The sequence below is a fragment of the Myotis yumanensis genome, unplaced genomic scaffold, assembly GCF_028538775.1.
Source record: "Myotis yumanensis isolate MYYU_CA2020_CCGP unplaced genomic scaffold, mMyoYum1.0.hap1 SCAF_4, whole genome shotgun sequence".
NCBI lineage: Eukaryota > Metazoa > Chordata > Mammalia > Chiroptera > Vespertilionidae > Myotis > Myotis yumanensis.
The window spans coordinates 39687916-39715308 of record NW_027223755.1 but is presented as its reverse complement, the minus strand read 5'-3'; the positions used below and the strand labels follow the sequence as shown (position 1 = coordinate 39715308).

At 38.0% G+C, this 27393-nt stretch overlaps 1 protein-coding gene across 2 annotated transcripts; it reads right to left on the bottom strand.

Annotated features, from left to right (window-relative positions):
* Nucleotides 1–26454, bottom strand: HMGCR (3-hydroxy-3-methylglutaryl-CoA reductase). Of its 2 annotated transcripts, XM_070412200.1 has the most exons (21): nucleotides 26365–26441; nucleotides 24172–24249; nucleotides 20847–21034; nucleotides 19823–19934; nucleotides 19447–19534; nucleotides 18348–18432; nucleotides 17309–17414; nucleotides 10539–10645; nucleotides 10313–10429; nucleotides 9758–9918; nucleotides 9396–9643; nucleotides 9103–9281; nucleotides 7909–8103; nucleotides 6865–7023; nucleotides 6561–6718; nucleotides 5743–5848; nucleotides 3833–4003; nucleotides 3411–3551; nucleotides 3172–3330; nucleotides 2634–2788; nucleotides 1–2241 (listed from the first exon to the last, which is right to left on the bottom strand). In XM_070412200.1, exons 3-21 carry the CDS (start codon nucleotides 21009–21011, stop codon nucleotides 2187–2189), a joined length of 2667 nt encoding a protein of 888 aa, XP_070268301.1. In that variant the 5' UTR covers nucleotides 21012–21034; nucleotides 24172–24249; nucleotides 26365–26441; the 3' UTR covers nucleotides 1–2186. The 2 variants fall into 2 exon arrangements, with proteins under 2 accessions (XP_070268301.1, XP_070268300.1); XM_070412199.1 differs by lacking the exon at nucleotides 24172–24249 and having other exon boundaries at nucleotides 26365–26454.
* Nucleotides 26455–27393: the final 939 nt, after the last annotated feature.

The window sequence follows — 27393 nt, the reverse complement described above, 5'->3', positions numbered from 1 at the left end:
TTCTCTAAGTATAAGGAAGATAATTTTAATATACATGCAACAGCAGCCCGCCATTAACGCTGCAGAGTTGGGAGAATACAATGGAGAACAATGAATGGTCATGACACCTAGCGTGAAATAGGTTCCACCCTGGCCAGACTTTACAAGCTTCCAGGCCTCAGGCTGAGGGTTAATCCAACAAAAAAGGTTACTGCTTACACAGTATTAACTTCCTTTTCATAATTTACTGGAACTGGAAAAAAGTGTAACAAAATGTATACAATGTAGTAATTGTACAAAACATTAATTTAGCAAGACAATACTGGTTATAGTCACCAAAATGAAGACGCAACGTATTTTTCACTGCCACGTCTATGAAAAGGTCAGAAGCAATTTCAAGTTTACAGACAACTTCCACAACACTGCAGACACAATCATTCAGAGGCTCTCCGTGCTGCCACGGCATTGCTGGAATGTTTCTCAGAGTCCATCTTCTACACAAGCCATCAGCTCTCCAAGACCAACACTTGAAGCATTAGGTGTAATACAAAATAAAGAGTTCTTTATTACTTATACAAAACTTGTACATTAAAAAAATGAAGATCCCACAGCTCTGCTGACCCCCTGAGAAAGCTAAGAGCTTTTATGGGTCCATTTAAGAGCCTGTATGAAGTCACCAACCTCCTGGCCACAGGAACACAGCACTTTCCAGGGCCATTCACACGGCACCTTCCCTTCACTGGCTCTGAAACCTGACTTCCCCTTGCATTAGGCTCCACAAGCATGCCAGGGTTTCCTGGCAACATTAAAGAACACTATTGTCTCTGGCCTAAGCTTAGAGTGTTTTATCAGTATACAAGTTGATTTTTATTTATTTATTGAACACTTTCAATAAATTCCTAGCATGAGGTTCTATTACAACATATGTAGATTTTATACAATTCTTTACAAGAAACTAGATTTTCAGCTAAATAAATTTTTCTTTTAAGAAATTAAAGTTGATGAATGAAATCGTATTTTTTCTTTCAAACTTATTTTCCACTCTCTGAGTTTTGAGAGGGGTCACAGAGTTGTATGTTGTTAAACAGAGTCATCTTTATCTAAGCCAGCGATTTTTAACCGGTGTGCTACAAGAATTTTTAAAACATGCAGTACCTGACTATGTAGTCAGGGGCACTGACCTCTTTTCCCTTAGATTGCCAAATAAAATATTGACAATAGCCAATACAACAACAGCCGTCTCATGTGAACAAATCATAATTATACCTTTTTTTGGGTCAGATCTGCAAGAGAAGTATTTTTTGGTGTGTCATTGAATTTTAGCAATTAGTTTATGTGTGCCATGAAATGAAAATGGTTGAAAATCACTAGTCTAAGCAAAATTAAGAGCTCTGGTATCTTTAATAAAGAGCACAAAATTCTGTTTCTTAAAGCCTTATGTTCAAAGATATGTTATAGCCAATCTAGACAAACATTTACATTTCGACAAGAGATCTCTCTGAGCAAATAGCCTGCAGAGGTATAAATGCAGTGATTTGTTTTCTTGATTGAGAACTATTTAGCACTGCTTAGCACATGATTCTGTAGTTGGGGAATAAGAGTAATATTCCCTTGAAGAAAGCAGGTCATCTTCTGAAGAATCATGTTGGCTACCCCAAAAGAAATCAAAATAGACCAGCACCAAATGAAGTATTAGTTTACAAAAAATAAACTTAGCTCTTATTTCTTAAAGTTCTACAACCCAGGCTTAATAAATTAACTATGAAATCAGGAGTTTTGTCAGCTACAGTGTAATTTAAAAACCCATTTTCAACCCTTGGTGGTGGGGGGTTTTGGGGGGAAGGGCCAATCTCACACCATGAACTCCATGAATTTCATCAAAAGAAAACACTTTTTTCTAGCGTGTGCTCTCTTTCAGAAGTGAGCTGCTGATGACCATCTGTGACGCTTTCAAGCATAATATCCATGCAGAGATCTTCCCAAAGAACAGAGCATGGAAAGCACTAAGCTGTCTTCAGAGCTGAGGAAGCTGCATGGGAAGGACCTCAGACCTTTCTGAAAGAGCCAAACACCAAGCAGCCGTCTCACCGATCACATCTATTCATCCTCAACAAGACACTGCATTGAGCTTTTTAATTCACAGATTTTATGTTAGTCCATTAGAACCCAACACCCGTATTTCAGTTCAGAACCGTCAGGCTATTTATTCAAGCGGCCTGCTTGGTGCAAGTTCCTTGGAGGTCCTGTAAATTTATCTTTGACCTATGGAAAAAAAGACAGAGATATACAAAATATCAAGAATGCAGAATTTTAAGTTAGAAATATTGTAGCTGAGTACTAGGTTTTTATTATTATTTATTTATTTTTAAATCCTCATCTGAGAATATGTTTATTGATTTTAGAGAGAGGGGAGGGGAGAGGGAAAGAAAGAGAGAAACATCGATCGGTTGCCTCCTGACCAGGGATTGAACCCACATTTGGGAATGTGCCCTGACCGGGAATTGAACCCATGACCCTTCAGTGCACAGGACGATGCTCCAACTAACTGAGCCACTAATGATGTTCCAAATAACTAGCCATGGCTGAATACCAGGTTTTTCTAATGCATATTTTGAGTACAAGGAAAACATGTTAAATAAATCTTTAAGTCTTACCTGTTGTGAATCATGTGACTTTTGACAAGATGTCCTGCTGCCAATGCTGCCATCAGTGATAATTCCCCAGCCATTACTGTACCACACACAATTCTGGCAAGCTGCCGGGCATTTTCCCCGGGATTGTCTTTGCATGCTCCTTGAACACCTAGCATCTGCAGTCAGAGAGAAACAGCAGGACTCACCCTTCAAGTCATGGCAACAATTTCCTACTCAATCAACTAAATAAGGGCAACGACAATGGCAGCAGAATCGAACTAGACTCCACTAAACTTCCAAGATTTACAATGTATACACCATAGTTAACATACATCCACGGCCTGGCTGGCAGTGTACTTATTCAGAGTACATGAACATTTATTTGCCTCTTAATCTACTTTCTCTATTTAAGCATATGCCTGAACATATACGTACTTGGACTAGGCTGCTGGAAAACAAAAGAATGAAAAGACCAACTAAAATATAGAGGTGAGTCATATGCAGTGTCAGGTAGAAACACAGAATCTCAGTGAGAATTAGACTTGAGGTCACTTCATACCTGCAAACAGGCTTGCTGTGGGAGCAGATTGGTCCCACCACCCACAGTTCCTATTTCTATAGATGGCATGGTACAACTGATATACAAATCTTCATTTGTGGGACCACTTGCTTCCATTAAAGTAATGCAGTTTGAACTACCAACATTCTGTGCTGCATCCTGGGGGGGGGAAAAAGGAAAAATATAAACTTCTCTCACTGAGAACAAAAGAGAAAAGCAGTGGCGGCTGGAGCCCTCACCTGCCCACAGGCAATGTAGATGGCAGTAACAATGTTGGCCGCATGGGCATTGTACCCTCCGATGCTCCCGGCCATAGCGGAGCCCACCAGATTCTTATTAATATTGACGTCAATCATAGCTTCCGTAGTAGTCTTTAACACCTAGAAACAGAGTTATGCACATTTTACATCTCCCCCAGAAGATTCAGGGGTGTGTCCCCCATATCTATCTTTCTATGCCTCCAGTAAACAAGGAAGTTTAGATGGGGCCCCATTCAAGCCCTGTCCTCAATAAAAAGAGTAACAGCTCCTGTGAATGCCATGGACAGATGGGCAAGATATGATAAAACAGTCATCTTTAACGAAAACATACCCCCATATATTAAACTTAGAATGTTACCATTCCTTTCTAAAACTAATAGAACATTTATCCAATCACTCACTTCTCTGACAACCTTGGCTGGAATGACAGCTTCACAAACAACAGACTTTCCTCTCCCCTCTATCCAGTTTATAGCAGCAGGTTTCTTGTCAGTACAATAGTTACCACTAACTGCCAGGACCTGCATTTCAGGGAAATACTCATGGAGTTTCGAAAGTGCTTTCTCTGTACCCTATTAACAATAACAAAACAAACAAACAAAGAAAAATTACATTAAAGTGCACAGTTACTTACAGATCAGAGGCTTTATTTGTATCTGGTACTAATACTAAGTACAGTAACTATAATAATCTTAACTTCTAATACAATAACTATAAAGAAACTGAGCACAAAAGTAATTTCTCAATCAGCTATAGATTCCTAATGGTTCTTTCTAGGTATGAAAACAAACTTCTTTGTAGTGACTGATAATTAGAATGTAGATGAGAATATTAAAAAATACTCAATGAGAATATAATACTCATCTTCATGTCACTGGGGAGGAAGTTACCCAACCCATGATCAATGTTTAATAAATTCCTTCTTATGGTTGTTAAATTGTTACTAAAAGCCCAGTTTACTAAACCTGGAAGGAGAGGTCAGACATTAAATCTTGTTGTAAATGGAAAGTTGATGGAATTTATATTACACGAAATATAAATAAGACTTCTAATGATTTCCAATTAAGTGAAATTAATGCAGTTAACTCACACCTCAACAACCTAAAACATACTTGTGGGAAATTAAAAAAATGGTTTTTAATTGTGCTAAAATACATATAACACAGAATTTACCACCATAACTAATTTCAAGTTTACAGTTTAATTGTTTTAAGTATATCCAATTGTTGTACAACCAATCTCCAGAACTCTTTTTATCTTACCCATCAAATAACTCCCATTCCCCTTTCTCCTCAGCCCTTGGCAATCGCCATCCTACTTTCCATCTTTATGAATTTACCAGTCTACCTCCTACATGGGAAGCATACAGACTTATTTTCTGTAACCGGAGCATTACAATTAGCAAGGGAACTTCACAGTTCATGCATACCTAGCACGTCAGAATTTCCTTTCTCCTTGGGGTAAATAAGATTCCATTGCATATGTGCACCACATTTAGTTTATGCATTCATCCATCAATGGAGACTTGGGCTGCTTCAACCCTTTTGCCATTGTGAATAATGCTGCCATAAACCAGGGTGTACAATTATCTCTTTGAGACCTTCCTTTGAATTCTTTTGAATATATACCCAGAAGTGGAATTGCTAGATCATAGTAATTATATTTTTAATTGTTTTAAGAACCTCTGTATACTGTTTATTGGCAATTTTTAAAGGGTATGCATTTAGTCACTGTCCATTCTCTTTCCAAATAGTACTTACAAACAAGTAAACCAAAAAATAAATTTTACTAACTTAACTAACTTTAACATGTTACATTTGTGTCTGGTAAATAACAAATACCAATAGAATAAAATGTAAGCCATACACAAGCTTCTTATAGGAGATCATTAAAATAAATGGACTATGTACATGAGCTTGGCCTCTTAAACACAAGACTTAAAGTCTCCAGAAGAGGTCAACTTTCAAGGTTTATAAGACAAAGTTTTAAAGTGCTAACTCCTAGACTGCCCATGCCCTCTAAATAGACCCAGAATGTGTATAATGCCAAATCTAAATTAAATATATTAAATACAAACACCACCAATCAATAAATGTCTGATTTACATAATGAGTTACATGAATCAGTATTTACTTTTCAATAAAAAGCTGTCAATCAATTAACTCTTTGAGTAAGTAGCACATGTATGTGGTATAATATTCAAAGTACAGGAGGGCATTACATAGACAGCGAGGCTGGCCCCACTTCTGTCTCTGAGCTCCCCTTTGCTGGGACACTCCTGCAAGTTCTGTTCTAGTCGACCCATGCTCACCTTTGAAATCATGTTCATCCCCATGGCATCACCTGACCTGGACTGGAAACGAATGTAAAGGTTACGCCCAGCCACACTCATATGAAGTTTCTGTAGACGTGCAAACCTGTCAACAAAAGAAGCAAGTTTTTTTAAAGAAGTTGGAAGTTATCTTAAAAATCTAGTTTTGTTGGTTCATTTTATTTGTAAGAGAAACCCCATGGAGATTACTTGTTAATGTATTTTCTTCTTTAAATATTATATTAGAATACTATTATCAACTCTCATTCTTATATGCTGCAAGAAGGGAGGGCTATAGACAATCGTTTCATCATAGATAAACTTTAAAAGTCCAAACAAAAACAAGCATATAAGCTTGAACTATAGCAAGGTTATCATTTGTACTGTTTATGCTTCATTATAAATTTAATTTTCTGTATTCAAAGAAAATCTACTATACTAATATTTACTTCTATCCTGCTTCCAAAATCATGTTCTCAGGCAATTTTGCCTACTTGCAAGGCTAAGTCAAAACTCTTGTAGGGCAAATAACAGTCTGATCGAAGTGAGCATTTTAAAATCAACACACAAACTTACCAGCTCACACTATAGTTTTCTAAGTTACCTCTATAGAGGTATTCATTAGGATTAACATTCTGCTCCCCTACCCCAAACCAAGCATTATTATTAATGTTGAATGAATGAATTTAAGGTAGATATTTTAGATCATTTTAAGCTGGCAATATGCTAACAATTACGTTTAGTGATCAAAGAAGATGGCACTGCTTCTGAAATGAACATAAATGCGCGCGCACACACACACACACACACACACACACCTGCTGGTGCTGTCGAATGCTTCCTTCATCACTGCAAACCCTTCCGGTGTCTCAAGCCAGGCCTTCACTTCTGCAGAGTCAGTAGCACGGGGCAGACGCACCACTGGGCCACGCGTCATCCCATCTGCAAGGATGCGGCTGCTGGCACCTCCACCAAGCTATGCAGAGTATGTTACAGAAGCACATGTTAATTCTGAAAACACTTCTGCTTATCCCAAAAGGTGCCTCTTATTGTCACCAAACTCTTCCCATCACCTGCCTAGAGTGTAGCCTAAAACAGGCAAATATATAAATGCCAACTTACGCCTATTGCTCTGCAGCCTCTATTAGTGCTGGCCACAAGACAACCTTCTGTTGTTGCCATTGGAACCTGAAATTCTTTTCCATCCAAGCATAGGGGTCCCGCCACTCCAACAGGGATGGGCATATATCCAATAACATTCTCACAACAAGCTCCCATCACCTAAAAGGTAAAGTCAGACACCTAGTGAAAATCTGTATTGCAAATATAACACTCTTGTCATTAATAACTTTCTTCACTTAACCCTTTAGTGTAATTTTCAACAAAATTTTATTTACTCTTTAAAAAGTCTTTAAGAGCCCTAGCCAGTTTGGCTCACTGGATAGAGCATCGGCCCGGGGACTGAAGAGTCCCAGGTTCGATTCTGGTCGTGGGCATGCACCTTGGTTGCAGGCACATCCCCAGTAGGGGGTGTGCAGGAGGCAGCTGATCGATGCTTCTCTCTGATCGATGTTTCTAACTCTCTATCCCTCTCCCTTCCTCTCTGTAAAAAAATCAATAAAATATATTTAAAAAGAAAATCTCAGCTCTGATTTAATAAATAAATAAATAAATAAATAAATAAATAAAAAGTCTTTAACATACTAAAATATTTGAGTAATGACTATAAAACAGGAAGAATATTTTTAATTTCTATGACCTATATCATAAGCAGAATATAAAATTACAGTAAAATTACTAAAAAAGGAAAATATTTTATAAAAACTATGTAAATATAAAAGACCAGTCAAGAACAAAATTAGCCCTTAGCTGGTTTGGCCCAGTGGATAGAGCGTCAGTCTGCGGACTGCTGGGTTCCAGGTTCGATTCTGGTCAAGGGCACATGCCTGGGTTGCGGGCCTGGTACCCAGTAGCAGACTGCAAGAGGCAGCCAATCAATAATTCTCTCTCATCATTGATGTTTCTCTCTTTCCCTCTCCATTTCTCTCTGAAATCAATAAAGAGATATATATATATATATATGAACAAAACTAAAAAGCTAAAGACTAAAGCTATAAAACTAAAAAGTTACAAAGCAAACCTTCTCAAATCAAGAAAGTAACATACCAGGGAGTAATTATAGTCCCTGTAAGGTAGATACTGGAGAGAAGAAGGCTCTGGAAGTTTTTTGGAAAGCAACTGTCGGCGAATAGATACACCTCGTTCATGGTTTTCCATCAGAGTTTCCAATTTGTAAGCTGGGATATGCTTAGCATTGACTAACTGGATGATCTCAGCATCACTAAGGAATTTTGCACCTTTCTAAAGAAATGAAAAAATAAAAACGGGAGGGAGTTGAGGGAGAGTGATGACAAAAGACTGAAGAACTGCACTTCATATTATTCATACTAAATAAACCATTTAATGCAAATAATACTCTCAATAGAACTAACACAAGAGGAGAACCTAAAGGACTATGGAATTCTAAAGATAATTTAGGAACAAATAAGATTATCAAAATGGAAGACAATTCTCCATAAAAATGTGACAATTAAACAAATGTAAGACCAAAACACTGAATTTAGCAAGGAAGGTCCACAGGGAAAATATCCATAATTTAAAAATTCTGACACTTACCCTATAGGTTTTGCTAACCCTAAATACAGGAAGACAGCTGAGATATTGATATGCATGTTAATAGGAATGGGAAAGGAAAGTGGTAAAGAAAACAAACATAACTCTATTCTCACTCATTCGTACATAAATTAATGAACCAGATGCAGCAGGTATGTCTAGAACACAATATCCCACTATAGCATGAGTGGACTCATATGGTCATGTAGGTGGGAACCGTGTTAAAATCTCAGAAAGGAAAATAAACTTCCTCATGAGCAACAAGCTTACTTTAAAAACAAAAAGTTTTCTTCTATTTTTGAGGCTCATTTCTATGTTAAACTTTTTCTAGGCCTCACCACACATATGAGAATACAATAGTTACAGCAGTAATAAAGTAGAAAGACTGCTCACTCTTAGGCCAGTAAATCTTGAACCCGTGAACCCAATTTTACCATTTCCTAGGTGTATTACTTTGGGGAATACTTAAATCTCCTGGAGCCTCAGTTTGCTCATCAAAAAAATGGGGATAATTCCACTAATCTCACAGGCTGTGGGGCATAAATAAGATCAATACCTGCAAACCATGCAACGAGTGCCTAGAACTTAGTAGGTACTTAGTCGCTCTAACTTCCTTCCCTCCTTTACTAAAAAAACTCCTTTTCTTAAGGCAAATATCAAGCTTTGAGTTTATTTTATTTTCCTCACCTCTGCATTCCCAAGTATCTGTAGACATTCTTCATTAGGCCGAGGCTCCTTAGGAAGTTCGATTTCAGGTTCCTGTGTCCTTAGTTCCGGTGAAGTATTGAGCAAGGAGGAATTACCAACCACAAATGTAGCTCTGTGTGAGGTGTCAGTTTCCGCCAGTAAGGGTTTTATAACCTCAACTGTTCAAGAGATTAAAAGAAAATTCACCACACCGAACCTAAGTTTTAAAACTGACTCAACTTCTTGACAAATCAGCATTTTAAGAATAGAAAATGAAGAGACTAAGAAATTACCGTTTCTTTCTTTGTTTATCCTTGTCTCCTCCTGCACTGCATGGCATTTCTGGTTATTTCTGACCACTATAGGGTCACGTCTACAGCAATCATCTGGCACTTTCTTTTGGGTCACTACAGGAGATGTGATGGGGTTTTTCAATGAAAGTGTAGATTCTGTCTCTGCTTGTTCAAAGAAGATATACTTGACAGCCAGAAGGAGAGCTAAACTTAGGGTAATAACTTGTTCAATATCCATGCTGATCATTCTAAATAAAAGAAAGCAAATTAAATTACTCAAAAATATAAAGGCATAACCTAAACTTTCAGAAGCATAGAGTACCAAGATTAATATACAACAAAGTAGGTCTCAGGGAACTTACTTAGAGAGATAAAATTGCCATAGGGAAACACTTGGTTCAATTCTCTTGGACACATTTTCATCCAATCCTAAAGAAACTTTAGAATTTTCTGCCGTACTGTTTTGAGGAGAAGGATCAGCTATCCAGCGACTGTGAGCATGAACAAGAACCAAGCCTAGAGACTGAAATAAAGTTTTTAAAAAATTATGTATCTTCTATATATCAATAAAACCTAAGCTTCTCATCCTTAGCAACTGAATAACAAGATATACTATCTTTCTTGGCCTCCCCGTACAGGAATGAAAAGCCCCAAGCTTGCTACATGACTAAAGTATTGGCCTCATTGGACTACTGAACACAGGTTTTCAGTGAGAGATAAGTGGGAGAACTTGAAAAATCTGTTTAGGGGAGAGACACTAAGAAAGACCAGGAGCCTCTGAGAAACAAGTTAAGAAAAGGGAAGAGGAAAATCAGAGAAAGCCAAAAATTATAGGATGACAAAAGAAAAAATAAAAATGAAAAGCAGAGTATGACATTGGAACAGAAGATAGTGAAGGAAGAAAGCGATGTAATTACCATAATCATCTTAACCCTCTGAGTAACAGGATTCGGTTTATTTTCTTCTTCTTCTAAAACTCGGGCAAAATGGCTGAGCTGCCAAATTGGACGACCCTCGCGGCTTTCCCGAGAAAGCTACAAAGTAAGTCAGTGTTACATTAGAAGGTATTAATTTTATTTAGATGAAGTGATACAATGAGAAGTATTACTCGTCTATTAACGTTGTAGTAAGAACTGCAGTTACCTCTAAAACCAAGGAAACGCAAGCTGGAAAGAAAGTCATGAACACGAAGTAGTTGGCAAGAACTGACATGCAGCCAAAGCAGCACATAATTTCAAGTTGACGTACCCCTGGAAAGAGAAAAATTAAATGTATAATTAATGAAGTATGTGCATTTCTGATGCTGTATACATCACAAGGACTCTTCCCATAGTTAGACAAATATATGAAAATGTTAGTGTGTTATCTCCTTGTCATCTACTGGAAAAAGAATTAGGAACTCAAAGGTGATGCCAGGCCTGAGAGCACAGAGGAATTAACTGTCTTCCCCCATGTCCCCAAAATCACAATGCCAGGCATTATGGGAGCATTTAATATACAGTTGAAATCTCCTTTTTAAAAATACTGTTTTACTGTTTTGAAATAAGGATATCTAATGGAGCAAACTCTTCAGTTTTATATTACTGATCCAATTCTACTTGTTAACATAAAAGCAATTTACCTGTGGACCAAAGACTTTTGTTTTTTTAAATATATTTTATTGATTTTCTACAGAGAGGAAGGGAGAAGGCTAGAGAGTTAGAAACATCGATGAGAAAGAAACATCGATCAGCTGTCTCCTACACACCTCCTACTGGGGATGTGCCTGCAACCAAGGGACATGCCCTTGACCGGAATCAAACCTGGGAGTCTTCAGTCCAAAGGCTGACGCTCTATCCACTGAGCCAAACCGATTAGGGCCCAGAGACTTTTTTTAAATGTAAAACATGCTGCTGCCAGTTAAGTGATTCCTGATATACTATCATAATAAATATATTTTTTTCATAGTAAGTATTTTATGTGTACTACTGAACTCTCATTTCAATCTAGCCTCTGTAGTACCTATTGATGTTCTTATAATTTTGGTTAATTTTATTGCTCTGTTTGAAAAATGATATGATGCCAAAAGGTAACTCAAAATGTTTAAGATATTATTTAGTAATCTTCTCAAATAGAAGGTAACAAAATTATAGAGCTGGAAAAGATTTTATATAATCAAATCCTACTCCCTCACTTTTCAAATACAAAACATCACTCATATTAAATATAAAAATGTTTTAAAATATAAATTTAAAAATTCCCTTTTCCTACAAAAATTGCTGACAAATATAATACAAAAACCTCAGTTTTATTTTATTTTCTGAATTGCAATAAATCATGACTAAATAATAAAACAAGAGCATATATTGTATTTTAAAAAAAATCTATAGCAATTACTCCCAAATATGGAAATTAAAGAGAATACAAAATGGCAATAACAAAAGGATTATGAATAACCTATGTTTTAAATAACAGTCAAATTTAATCTTTCCAAACCCAAGACCATGAAAACTATACTTAACCAATGCTTTTTACATCTTGGCGATCTCCTATTTCCCTCTGTACAACAGTAACTACTGCTGTTGCCATAGGTTCTCCAGGCATTGCTACCATACAAGAGCACTTATCTATATATTCCAGAAAGCAAAGACTTTTTCCTTTTTAATGGCTTTCTAAAGGGTTATTTCCTAACCCTACAGATTAATGTGTTAAACCTGTCCTTTTCCTTATTATTATTATTTTTTCCTTTAGCCAAATCTCTGATTATTATACCATATTTGTATAGCTGTAAATGTCTCCTGACTGGCTTCTCCAACTATAAATCTAATCACTTCTTTTGTCCACTTCTCTGACCTATTGTGACAAAACTCACAACCGTACTTGCCACATTAGTTTCCACTGCTTTCCATATAAGTTTCAAATGATTAATCCTTGGTTTCATGGCCTACTACTAGCTCCTGGCTGATCCTCTTCATCTTTTTATATACTTTTGCTTGAATAAAATCAAAGGTATGTTTTCACCTAATCAAAAACATTTTTCTTGATTGTGGTGGTGGTTAAATGACTATATTTTTGTCAAAAACTCAGAACTTGCCCTAACCGGTTTGGCTCAGTGGATAGAGCGTCGGCCTGCGGACTGAAGGGTCCCGGGTTCGATTCCGGTCAAGGGCATGTACCTTGGTTGTGGGCACATCCCCAGTAGGGGGTGTGCAGGAGGCAACTGATCGATGTTTCTCTCTCTCATCGATGTTTCTAACTTTCTATCTCTCTCCCTTCCTCTCTGTAAAAAATCAATAAAACATATTTAAAAAAAAAAACAAAAAAAAACTCAGAACTTTAACCAAAAAAATTTTAAAGAAGGTACATTTTTTAAAAATATCCTCTTTGCAAAATAAAATTTGTTGAATGACAGAGTAGATAACTGAACAAAATTGACCCTTCAGAAAGTTTTAAGAAACATTATATCTTTAGAATAAAATGAGGAAGATTAAAAATGGCGGCGGAGTAGGAGGATGCTACACAGACATGCTCCCAGGAACAAGCTGGAATTACAACTGAAATACGGAAAGGCTTCCTGAATAATCAATGGAAAACTCACAGGAGAGAACCCTGATACCCAAGGACCGAAGGTGGCGACTGCATAGAGCCTGGTAGGAGGGGTGGAGGCGAGAAAGGGCTGGCGGGGCACCCACAGATGGCAACTGAAGTCTCGCAGAGATATCTCAGCCGTGGGGGGTGCCACTGAGAACTCCGGCATCTAATCCTGAAGCTGGGCTCCCCAGCAGAAAGCACCAAACTGAGGAGGGTACCAACATAACATGTAGCTGTGAAAAGCAGTGGGGTGCTGTCTGCCAGGGAGTGGCAACAAAGTTCAGGCACCCTCCTAAAGGACCAACACACAAAAATTCCCTGTGGAGCCATCCACCTTGTGCTCTGGCAGAGGGAGGGTGAAGTGGACTGGAGCTGTGAGAGCAGAACCCAGGACTGGCGGGTTGGGGTTAGAGCTTAGAAGGCAGACACTGGGCTGGGTCATTACCTCACACAGCGGAGGACATCTTTCCCATAGACATCTGCCTTGAGGCCACTTAAGAGATTAAAATAACAATTAGCCTCCAGGCAGAAGCAACTGCCCCAACCCGGTTGGAAAAAACTCTCACCACACCTGAGGACAATTGCCTAGGGGCAAATCAAGTCAAATCCCATTAATCTGGCCCTGACCAGTTTGGCTCAGTGGATAGAGAGTCGGCCTACGGACTGAAGGGTCCCAGGTTCGATTCCGGTCAAGGGCATGTACCTTGGTTGCAGGCACATCCCTAGTGGGGAGTGTGCAGGAGGCAGCTGATCGATGTTTCTGACTCTCTATCCCTCTCCCTTCCCCTCAGTAAAAAATCAATAAAATATATTTTTTTAAAAATCCCATTAATCTGTAGACAGAGGCAGTCTCTGAAGGCTTTGAGTCTTAGCCTGATCCAATTAGTCAGAAACAGCCTTTAACACTGTTCTGCACTAGAGATTGAGAGGTATAGAGGATCTACCTAAAACAGGCACAAACCCAAGCAGACAACCAAAATAAGGAAACAAAGAAACAACCTCCAAGTGAAAGAAACAACCTCCAAGTGAAAGAACTAGCGAATTCTCCAGAAGAGATAAATGAAGCAGAGATAAGAAATTTATCTGAAACAGAGTTCAGAGTAATAATGTTAAAAATGCTCAACAGTATGAAAAAAGATATAGTAACTATGAAAAAAGAACAGTTTGAGATAAAGAATGACATTGCACAAATAAAGAACACACTGGAAGGAATACACAGATTAGGGGAAGCTGAGGATCAAATCAGTAAGTTGGAAGACAGTTGAAAATATCACTTAATTAGAGAACTAAAAAGAAAAAAAAACAATTAAAAAACCGTAGGACAGCTTAAGGGAGCTGTGGGACAATGTGAAATGTAACAATAATAGAATAGCAGGTGTGCCAGAAGAGGCAGAAAGGGAGAAAGGAATAGAGAAGGTGTTTGAAGAAATAACAGCAGAAAACTTCCCTAACCAGGTAAAGGAAAAAGTCACACAAGTTCAGGAGGAACAGAGAACCCCAAAAGAGAAGAACCCAAACAGGCCCACGCCCAGACACATCATAATTAAAATGCCAAAAATTAAAGACAAAGAGAGACTCTTAAAGGCAGCAAGAGAAAAGAAAACTGTTACCTACAAAGGAGTTCCCATAAGGCTGACACCTGATTTCTCATCAGAAACTCTACAGGCCAGAAGGGAATGGCATGAAGTACTCAAGGTAAAGGAAAGCTAGGATCTGAAACCAAGATTACTATATCCAGCAAGGCTATCATTCAGCAAGGCTATCATTCAAAATAGACGGTCAAATAAAGAGCTTCCTAGACAAAAAAAGGCTAAAGGAGTTCACCATGACCAAGCCAGCATTACAAGAAATGCTAAAGGGATTGCTGAGAAGAAACAAAGAGAGAAACCTAGCCATACAGAATTAAAATGGCTATAAATAAGTATCTCTCAATAATAACCCTAAATGTAAATGGATCAAATGCTCCAATCAAAAGGTATAGGGTAGCTGGATGGATATAAAAACATGACCCAACTATATGCTGCCTACAAGAGACCCATCTCAAAACAACAGACACACACAGGATGAAGATGAAGGGATGGAAAAAAGTTTTCCATCAAATGGAAAAGAAAAAAAGAAAGCTGAACTAGCAATACATCTGACAAAATAGACTTTAAAAGCATCATGCTAAGCGAAATAACCCAGACGGAGAAAGATAAATATCACTCATTTGTGGAATATAATGAACAACAATGAACTGATAAAAATAGAGCCAAAGGGGAAAAAATATTCTAGAATATAATAGAATCCTGTTATTTGCAGATTTTTAATATTTCCTACAACTTTTGTGATATCATACTATGTTAGTAAAGTTTTGGTAATATTATTATACTTAAAATCCTTTTATGCTTGAAATATTGATGTTTATTGCATGTAATATTATATGTAAGATCATTTTACTTAAATAATTAGTATTTATTGCATGTAACATCATATTTAAAATCGTTTTTCGTGAGATATTAATGTTTATTGCATATAACATTATTATGTTTAAGATCGTTTTTCTTTACATATTAAGGTTTATTGCAGGTAACATTATTATATTTAAGATCATTTTTCTTGAAATAAAAAACTAAAAAAAGGAAACATATTTTTATTTATTTTTTTTTTTAAATATATTTTATTGATTTTCTTACAGAGAAGGGAGAGGGATAGAGAGTTAGAAACATCGATGTGAGAGATCGATCAGTTGCCTCCTGCACACCCCCCAGTGGGGATGTGCCCGCAACCAAGGTACATGCCCTTGACCGGAATCGAACCTGGGACCCTTGAGTCCGCAGGCCAACGCTCTATCCATTGAGCCAAACCGGTTCGGCAAAACATTATATTTTTCATACACTACCTAGTAAAGAGACCTCAACTAATAACAACTAACTATTCTTAATTAATTTAGCCCTAGCTGGTTTGGCTCACTGGATAGAGCATGGGACTGCCGACTGAAGGGTCCCAGATTCGATTCCGGTCAAGGGCATGTATATTGGTTGCGGGCACATCCCCAGTAGGGGGTGTGCAGGAGGCAGCTGATCGATGCTTCTCTCTCATCGCTGTTTCTAACTCTTTATCTCTCTCCCTCTCTGTAAAAAATCAATAAAATATATTTAAAAAAAAAAAAAACAACTTAATTTGCTCTGGCTGGTGTGGCACGATGGTTGGAGCCTCAGACTGTACACCGAAGGGTCACGGGGTCAATTTCTGGTCAAGTGCTTGTACCTGGGTTTCTCCCTAGCTTCGGTCGGAGTGTGTGAGGCAACAGATGGATGTGTCTCTCTCACATCGATGTCTCTCTCCTTTCTCTCTCTCCTCTCTCCCCTTTTCCCCTCCCTCCCACTCTCTCTTAAAAGCAATGGAAAAAAAATCCTCAGGTAAGGATTAACAAAAAAACAACAACTTAGATAATTTACTTCTGAAAGAATGAAGCCCCTTATTAAGGGGACTAAGGTATTAGAAAATATACAGTAACAGGAGTTAACTACATCTGGCCTACATGAGAAAATTATTCAATGATTTAGAAAACCTCCACAACAGCACGATATATTCATTCTGGCAAAATTCCAAGCCAGACCATAATTTTTGTCCTTTATAACAGAGTCCTGTGTTTGATATTTAACATCTAATTCTCTCCTCTCCAACTAGATATACTACATACTGTCTGACTAAATCTTCTTACCATCCTATTAGGAGAATCTAACCTCTAACCAACTCCCAACTTAAAAAAATATATTTTTTAATTTGATTGTTTTTAGAGGGACATGAAGGGAGAAAGAAACATCAATTTGTTGTTCCACTTGCTTATATATTCATTGGTTGCTTCTTCCATGTACCCTGACCGGAGATCAAACCCGTAACACCTTGGCATACCAGGAAGACGCTCTAACCAACTGAGCTACCTGGCCAGGGCCGACAACTCCTGACTCTTATACTATCTCTACATGACAGTAATACATAAGGAACCAAGTCACTAATTTAGTATAGGCAACAGCAGGGTCTGGAAGGTGCTTTCCAGAAAAGCCTTCGAATACAAACAAAGCAAAGAACAAAAGCACCACAAAGTCATGGAAAGGAAGGTGCACTGAAAAAGATGGCAAGAGTGAAAAATAAATCAGTAACCTGCTACTAAGTTTATATTAAAACTAACAGACAGAGAGGTCAAATATACCCACATACTCACACAATCAAAAATTTCAAGAATGTTATCAGACTTTTATAAGTCAGGATTTAATAATAACCCAATGCAATCTAAGATGTTCTTTTTTCCCTCTTTATTAAAAACTTACTTTGAACTATATTAAAAATTGCTTACAAACCTGACATGGTACCAACTCCAATCACAAGACATTCTACAAGAGCATCAAGGGTGAATGTAGGGCCTAAAATTGCCATTCCACGAGCAATATTTTCCCTTACTTCATCCTAAAACAAAGACCAAACACATCAATGAGGGTAAGGCCCAAAACAACTTAAAAAATGTTAGGGAGCATGCTAGGGCTTCCACTGAAATCTAACTTATTTGCAAAGAATAAAATATACAATATGATACAATAGGCATGCTAAATGCAAAGTACACTAATAGTACAGTGGACTAAAAACATATATAGTGCCCTGCTTTCCCTTTCCACTGAATAAGATATTTCTTGCAAAGATTCCTGTGAAGTGGTGCATTAATCCTGCCATTTAAATCTCATATAATTAAATTTTACAACATTTTATATTTTGGCTACCATTGACAGAAGTTCTTAGTTGCAAAATTTTGGAGACCATGTTAGTATTATAAAATCTAAATCATATCCTTGGCTCAAAAGATCATAACTATTCCTCAAATTATAAAATCAAGGCAGAAATACATGCTTTTTTTTTTTTTTTAGTACATGCTATTTTATACTCAGATACTCTAATGAAAGATGGTTAAAATGTTAGGTTCTTTAAAGTGACTAATGAACACCAAGAGAAAACTTTAGGTGGGAAATAATGCTAGTTTTCAAAAGAGTTAGAAATAAATCTACTGAGACTCTCTTCCATGGTCCTATCCTGTGTTTTATTAGGTACGTACTCTTACTTATCCAAAAATCCAAAATATAACTTTAATTTCTGAAACCTTCAAAAAGGAAAACGGGGAAGATTCCAAATTCCAGAAGCTATGGAATTATAATTGAGTTGTTAGCTAAATGGGAAAATTCCTAGGCCACTTAAGAAGACCAGTCTTAGGACTTGATAATTGAACTTACAATTGTAGGCAATTCCTAAATCTTAGACTATGAAGAAACTCTATTAACCCTTCTTATTAATGTAAACAAACTAAAAAAAAAAAGGAATACTATTAACATCTGTGTCATAAATAATACTTACCTGTGAGTTGGAACTGAGAGCAAACTTTGCTAGTGCACTTGCTCTGGAAAGGTCAATCAGAAGTAGGAAAAAGGGCAAAGCTTCACTGGAAAAAAAAAAAACAACACACAAGATAATGAGGTGCATTTAACAGAGGGAAAAATATGGCTTAAAAAATTCTTTCTAAAACAAAACTTTTCCCCCCTTACATTGTATGATCTTATGTGTACTTTTTTTGCAAAACAAAAAGTATATACCCTATATTCCTTTGACAAAGCTAAACATTTTAGTTATTCAAAACATTTGTTAAAAGTGTAAATATATTTATTCAGAAATACCTTTTGCTAATTTTATACCAAACAGCATCTTTAGTAAACAATGTCGCCTTGATTTAGCATGGCGGGGTGGGGGGAGAAGAATATAATTTTCTTTCATTTATCATGACTTGTGGGAGGATAAACTAAACAACCATACTGGAGAGTAAATTTGCAAAACATAGCACTCAAAAGTACTTAAAATTTACACAGCCACTATCTCATTCCTAAGAATGTATCCTAAGAAAATGACCATGAATATAAACAAAAATTTAGCTTCAAAGACATTCAACAGTGTTTTTATTAATAAAAAAATTAAATAACCTAACAATCCAGCCATACAGGGTTAAGTAAATAAACTACAATGTATTTATACAGAGGAATACTAGACAGCCACTACAAATAATTTAGTTTAGTATTAAGGAAATGCAAAGATGTTGATAAACGATTTAGTAGGCATAAGTTATAAAGCAGTATATATAGATTAGAGGCCCGATGCATAAAATTCTTGCAAGGGGCTCAGCCCTCGCAGCCCCTGCTTCGTCCAGAAGGTCGTTGGGCTGTCTGGTCTAATTAGCATATTACACTTTTATTATTATAGATGATCTCAGAAGTTTTCTTTAAGTATTAAAAAAGTGGCAAAGGATATATACCAAAATGTTAACAAGTTTTAAAAATAGCTAAAAGATTGCATGAAAACTTTCCTTGTATTTTCTAAAACTTCTGAAAATTTATATTACAACTTTATATTTTGAAAAAATATAAAAATGTTTTGAAAAAAGTGTATTTATGCTTTAAATACTTACTTCAAGCCTGTCAATTCTTTATCTAAGAAATGGATGACAACTGTACTGAATACAAAACTTGAGAAAATTGTGAAGAGGCCAGCAATACCTAAAATGACAAAATTGAACAAACTGAAAAATTTCATCCTTTATTACACACATAAAAAAACATACAGACTTATCAATATTCTGAAAGAATTATTATTTTCTCCAAATTATTAAGGTCTTAAATACTAGAAAGTCTAACTCCCAATAAAAAGAAAGTAAATTATTAAATGCTTGCAGCACACATTAAGCAATACATACATTTCCATACACATGATTTGACCAGGTGTATTTCCACAGCAAGCAAAAAAATCTGATGCACACAAGGAAGTTAAATGTATGAAATGATTACCCAAAATATATTTTGATCCAAGTTGACGTAAATTCTGAAACTGGAAGTAAATATACAGGATTGCTATGCATCGTGTTATTGTCAGAATTATAATGTCACTGCTCAAAACATCCTATTGGGAGAGACAAAAAAAAAAAAAATCACAATAGCTATAGCTTTTAAAATAAGCACTCAAAAATAAGAATTTTTATTTTGTATGCATATTATGATAAAATATCATTTGTTTACATATTATGATAATGTAAGTATAGGCACAGTACAAGTCAAATAAAAATATTAAATATTTGAATCAAAAATTAAATCTGCCCCAACTGGTTTGGCTCAGTGGATAGAGCGTAGGCTTGCAGACAGAAGGGTCCCAGGTTGTGGGCTGGATCACAAGTAGGTGGCATGCAGGAGGCAGCCAATCAATGATTCTCTTTCATCATTGTTTCTATCTTTCTCCCTTTCCTTTCTTCTCTGAAATCAATAAAAATATATTTTTAAAAAATTAAATCCAATTTTTGCCGAAACTGGTTTGGCTCAGTGGATAGAGCGTCGGTCTGCGGACTGAAGGGTCCCAGGTTCGATTCCGGTCAAGGGCATGTACCTGGGTTGCGGGCACATCCCCAGTGGGAGGTATGCAGGAGGCGGCTGATCAATGTTTCTCTCTCATCGATGTTTCTAACTCTCTAGCTCTCTCTTCCTCTCTATAAAAAAATCAATAAAATATATTTTTAAAAAAATTAAATCCAATTTTTAAACAATCCACTGTTTAAGCCAAACATTCATTGTTAGTCAGTTATAAAAGCTGTATTTCTCAAGTAGAGTCAATTACACCCATTTGTGTAGAGAAAGGCAAAAGAAGAGTGTGTCAAATACATTTTCATACTACATAAGTAAATGAAAATTTGAGGTTAAGTTCATAAATACTAAAATATTTTACTCAACTTTTTGATTATATGGTCTCTAAAAGAAGATAAGATACTCTTTAGAAGTTGAAAGTGTAATTTTCTTGAGTCAATATTGAATTAATTTCACAAACCTCTTCAAACTTTGGACACTCATAATTCCAACCACAGATCTTATCGTTGCCAGTAAACATGTTCATGGACATCATACAGATGGTCAGTGTCACTGTTCCCACTATGACTTCCCAGGGATGGGAGGCCACAAAGAGGCCATGCATTCGGAAAAGTCTTGACAACATTGTAGCTACAGAATACTTGGATCCTGAAAGGAATATCAAGTATGAATAATTAGTATACAGCTGACTATATTTTTAGGAAAAAAAATGTTATAAACCCTGCTATTGTATGCACAGTATCTTATACATTTGAATAACACTATTTGATAGTGCTCCTTATAATTTTGGAAAATAGTTATAAAAACCAAAATAAGATGACTGTTATTATTTCTTTACTCACAACACTTATATCCTCTATTATTCACTAGCAACTAACTTAAGAACAGCTATTTCTTATAATTGTATGAATTCAGGCATTTAAGGTCAAAACAAATAAATATCTCAGCCCTTGATATTATCTGAGCCAAGGAGAGCAATAAAGCAGAAAACAAAAGTGAGAAACAACTATTCATATTAATTTTCTAATTATCCTAATGTAAAATGCATATAAGCACACTCTTCATTCTCCACATTCTGGTTATGCAAAAGGTAAAAATACCAAAGAATCTACTCCTTGAGTGTCCTGTAAATGATATTAGTTTAAAGCTCCTAAAGGAAGGGGCCCATTACACTTTAACATTCCATCCAATATATAGCATAATGTCACTAGCCAAATGATGTTTAGCTTCCTAATGTTGTCATTACCAGAGAAAAGTCTTTTCCCAAACCAAACTTTTATAGCTAATCAAAATGCTACATTACTGAAAGAAGAGGATGGCTGACCAAAGTATGTGTCTATAGCAGGGGTGGGCAAACTTTTTGACTCGAGGGCCACAATGGGTTCTTAAACTGGACCGGGGGGCCGGAACAAAAGCATGGATGGAGTGTTTGTGTGAACTAATATAAATTCAAAGTAAACATCATTACATAAAAGGGTACGGTCTTTTTTTTTTTTTAGTTTTATTCATTTCAAACAGGCCGGATATGGGCCCGCGGGCCGTAGTTTGCCCACAGCTGGTCTATAGCATTCAAAAATTCCCCAGAGAACATATAGGTAATTTTGATCTACCACTACTATGATTAAACTTCCCCATGTTTGCTGGCTAAATAATAACAATTTTGATATTCTGATTTAAAAAACAAAAAACTAATACAGTCATTGAACTCTAATATAGGAACTTGCAAGTCTTACTTCTTACTCTAAAATTAATGCTTATGATACAGAATATTGACTACTCATAAAAATCCATTAAAATTAAGATTTAAAATGTAAGCTGATTGACACTAGCAAAAATTCAAATGAATCTCACATTTATGGTGATAACTAAGAAAATGATTCATTCATTGAAGACAGAAAATAAAAAGGCAAAAAATTAAGGTAAAGAAAGCATCCTATATAATAAAAGGGTAATATGCAATTGACCCTAACAACAGAACAACTGGGAATGACTGGTCACTATGACACACACTGAACACCAGGGGGCAGACACTCAATGCAGGAGATGCCCCCTGGTGGTCAGTGCGCTCCCACAGGGGGAGCTTTGCTCAGCCACAAGCCAGGCTGACGGCTGCCAGCACAGCGGTGGTGGCGGGAGCCTCTCCCACCTCCTCAGCAACGCTAAGGATGTCCGACTGCAGCTTACACCTGCTCCCCGCTGGCAAGTGGACATCCCCCGAGGGCTCCCGGGCTGCCAGAGGGATGTCTGTCTGCCAGCTTAGGCCCAATCCCCCAGGGAGCAGTCCTAAGCCAGCAGGTGGACATCCCCCGAGGGGTCCCAGACTGCAAGAGGGCACAGGCCGGGCTAACGGATGCCCCCAAGTGCACAAATTTTTGTGCACTGGGCCTCTAGTTAATATATATAAAGGGACCAAATCTATCTAAAGAGAGCAAAGCAAACATCTCTCACTGCATTCCTCTATATTCTTTACATAGAAACCATATGTGGTTTTCTAAGTACAAGTCACTGGGTCAATTAAATTATGAAATCAATTTTGAGTCAGAAAAAAAACATTTTTAAAATAAAATAAAATAGAAAAAAAATAGCTCTGGGAAAGAAATATAGTATGGGTAGGCATTACTACTCGAAACTTTCTGTTTCATGAAACTATACATACATGACTATGTACTGGCTTCTAACATTACATGTATTTTGTACTGTGGATCTCCATTTTAAAAAGCTGGCAGTCACTAAAATATATAAATGTGTCATGCATCTGCCTGTGTTTATTCATGTTTTTCAACCTTCTCCCCTATGTCTTAATTCATTTTATCCTTAGCACTTGTACTCATACATAGCAGTTGCTCAACAAATATCTGCTTAATTAAAAATAAATTCTTAAACTGCAGTAGCATCTATTTTATTGACACATCTTGAAATAGACATAAAGATTACTTTTTTTAAGTCACTAAGATCTGAACATAATCCCCCACCATTCTCAGGCCCCAGTCAAAAGGCTGAATGCAGAGTATTCAGGGAATATATTACAGGGAGATGAGGTGGAGAATGAGGCTACATTTTATATTCTATTGTGGAAAATGAACAATAACATAAATACTTTCTATTAAATTAGCAGGGACCTGGCCTTAAGGTATTGGAGATTATTAATCATATCTTAGATTTGAACCCTACTTTATTACAACCAAAAGTCTCACAAGAGACTTAGTATTTCATGATGGTCTTCTATCACATAACTTCTTTCTTATATTAAAAAACAAAACAAAAACACACCTGCAAAGCAATCTAAAAAATCAAGGGGAGTCAAAACCAGGTTAAAATGATTTGTAACACTTCCTCTCCCAAAACCAATTTCGGTTAATCCCTATCAAGTCAACATATCCTTCACTATTAAAAAGTTAATTCAGTTGAATTAAAATCTAAGCCACTAGCAAGAAGGGACCCCAATTTGATCACAAATCAGTTTATCATTATTAACCTATAATTATATATTCGGCACATTATATTTTCCCTCAAAAAGATTTCATGGTAGCACTGTCAATTCTGTGACATTTCTTTCCTGGGTGTAAAGTCATCTTTGCAACATTCAGGAAAAGAATTACACATGATCCCTTAAACCATACCTAAACACAGAGAACCTGACCTATTTGGAAATACAAACTGAGTAATAGAATATACAAAGGTGTGTCAAAAGTAACCATAACTGTAAACTCATTTCTCATGAGCACCCTCCCCATTTCTCTGTGATTATGCAAAGCATTTAAATGCCATGGAATCCAATCTTACACCTTCATCAGCAGTTGCAAGTGGCACCAGCAGGCTACAGGTCGGCTCATGCAAATTCAATAGGCAGTATTTATGCCATGCTGCAATAAAAATAAAATTTACTTTAAACATCAAGTTAAACAGGCAATGTATGCCTTGCTTATTCGGACTGAAGTGTGATACAAACATTTCACAAGGTTTTTCAAAAGAATGGATAATTTAAATTCAATGGAATCCTCAAGCTCTACTCCAGTATGCTACCGAAACCACCTACCATGGCCAACTGCAGAAAAGGATGCTTTGGCATCCTCATTCCTTCCTCCCCCTCAGCACTCCACCTGTGCTACACATTCCAGTATTTGATTATACACTAGCTTACATTGCTCTCAAATTAATTGCTGTGTATGTTGCTTCTTTGAAGTTAAGTAGTACTTCGTCTTATTCTCAGCCATTTTTAGTTCCAACAGGATCTAGCATTCAACCTAGTATCCTAGGGAAAAAATAATTTCCTGCACTGGAAATCAGGAAGCATGGATTCCACACTCAATTCTAGTATATGCTACCTGCTTGTAAGTCACATCTTTTTATTCACTTATAAAGCTAGAGCTCCACAGTTTTGACAACGTATTAAGTGGAACTATATGAAACTGCTATTTTTGTAGGTAAAAAAGTCAAATTTCAAATATCAGCAATTTCATATGGATCAACCTAAAAGGATATTGATATGCAGGGTGGGGCAAAAGTAGGTTTACAGTTGTGAATCTGTGGAACAGAGCTTATTATTATATTTTTATTAATTATTGTGTTATTTTTCCATACGAACAACAGTAAACCTACTTTTGACCCATCCTGTATATCTGATTATCCGTGGACTATAAACTGGATCATACAAGAATAAAAAGAGCACACACATCCACACACACACTTTCTCTTGAAATGCTCGTGCCACACACTGAGTTTTCATTTTAATGGTGTAACCTTTGCGCAATTTTTTTTAAACCTCCATGTTACTAGTTCCCATTTCCCCTCACTGGCAAGCTTATCATAAATCTTGAAAAGACACTACAACCAAGCAGGTCCTTGAAGTCCAATCTATCCACCCCCAATGTACACTCCAGGCCTTTGCTAGATCACCTCTAAATCATACAGTGTCTTTCATTGCATGGAGTGAAAAACAAATTCATGAGCAAACAAAAAATAGATTTTCTACATCGGAAGATGCTGACATTATGCACGACTATTTAGCATGGCCTGGAAGCAATGTTTCCTATAACTTTTCAGCACCAAACCTGGGAAGGCATGTCCTCCAGCCCTGGAAAAGTTCAATCTACCATATAAGATGGAGTACACAGCAACCTTCTCCTACTGCAGAAATCTGGCTGTTCGATATTTGAACCTCCAAGGTAGGTTTTTCCTAATTAAAGCCAAATATAATTCCGCAAAACCTAAAGGTTTGGACTAAAGGACATCGGCAATAAGGAGTCTACGCCCCTTACATACATACACACACACATACATACATACATACATAAAATAAGGATAAGAAAGAAAAGAAGAATCCTTTAAGTCCTTGGGTTCCGCATCTTCAACCCGTCTCTCCTGTCAATAAGCGAACACATCTCTGCAGACCCACAGTTTTTTCCCGGCCCGGAGTTGGCGCCGGGAAAATGAAGCCACATCACTGAGGAAGGTGCTGACGAACAGCACCGCCTGGGCGTGGGCGCCGGCACCGGATGGACCTTCCAGCGCGCACTCCGCGAGCTGCGGGCCGGGCCGCCCCCCAGCCCCCAGCATTTCTCGAATCGAGGGGCCTCCCAGGTCACCCTCCGGGCACCTTTTCATATCAATGATCGAGACGGCGCAGCCAGCACCGCCTAGATCGAGCAGGGCCGGCAAACGCTGGTCCGCCCCGCCGACCGCCGACCGCCGCCCTCCGCTCAGGCCCAGCCTGGCTCCCGGGCTCCCCCGGCAGAGGTGTCGGGCCGCGGCCGGCCGCGCCTCAAGGACATCTAATCCAAGTCCCGGAGGGACACGGCTGGCCCCCCGGAAAGCCACCCCCGCGGCTTCGTCTGGTCCACAGGAGATGCCACCTGCCCCTTCCCAAGGCCTGGCGGAGCTCGAAAACGGCCACCAACACGGCCCGAATGCCACCCCCCGGCCACCGCTCCCCCGCTCTCCGCCGTCCCGATCCCCTCCGCGGCCACCGCCCGCCTCACCTCCTGATCTCACTAGAGGTCACCGAACCCCGCGGCCGGCGCTCCGCCTGTCTCCAGTCAACGGAGACGGGGAGCGGAAGGAACCTTCAGCTTACGCACGCTCGGAGCCTGCCGAGCCCGCGGCCAATGAGAAAGGATCGTCCGATCGGCCAGCCAATCATCTGGGGGCGGCTCGGCCTGGTGGCGCTGCGTCACGAACGGTCGCCTTAACAACCGCCCACAGCTCTCACCCTTGGCGAGAACGGGCACCGCACCACCTCTCACCATGGCTCGGCCAACCAATAGCGAGTCGCGTTCCAGCACTCGGGCTTGCCCATTGGTCAGCGGGCCCTGGGGGCGCAAACCTCGAAGCTGCCTTGGCGAAGACGGGTGGAGTGAGTGTTCTACGACCCCGGAGCTGACCTGTGTCACCTGCCATGAGCGCACTGGGAGAAGTGGAGCGGGAAGCTAGATGCAAGCCAGGCTGAGGATCTAAAGCTCAATCACTTAGAGGAGAGAGATGGGGGGAAGTGGAGGTGGCCCTGAAAAGGGGGATATAAAAAGGGGAAGATGGCAGCGAGGTGCAACCCAAACCTCATGCTGACTAATATCCAAAACCTAAACCAACACTGGTCTCTCCGCCTCTCTCTCTCTCTCTCTCTCTCTCTCTCTCTCTCTCTCTTTTTCTCTCTCTCCCCTTTCTCCTCTCCTTTACTCTTTCTGAAATTAAAAACAAAACATAAAACCAGACAATTAGAGTTTCTTTATTGCTTACTTTTAAACTTATATGCTTATTGGAGTTCTCAGTTCAGCAAAGTTTAGGAATAAAAGTTTTCCAAACCTTGGTCTAAAACCTTCGTGGAAACACCTTCATAATCTTTATTTGATTTTATATTAGTAAACATTTGTATAATCTGTAACTAATTCTGAGACAGCTGGCCCTTTGGACTTCTAGGGGCATTAACAATATGACAAAGTTTCTGGGCTCTTAGTACTTACAAGATCTTTCTCTTTTTTGTTCCTTTCTTCTCCCTTTGGATCAGACTAAGA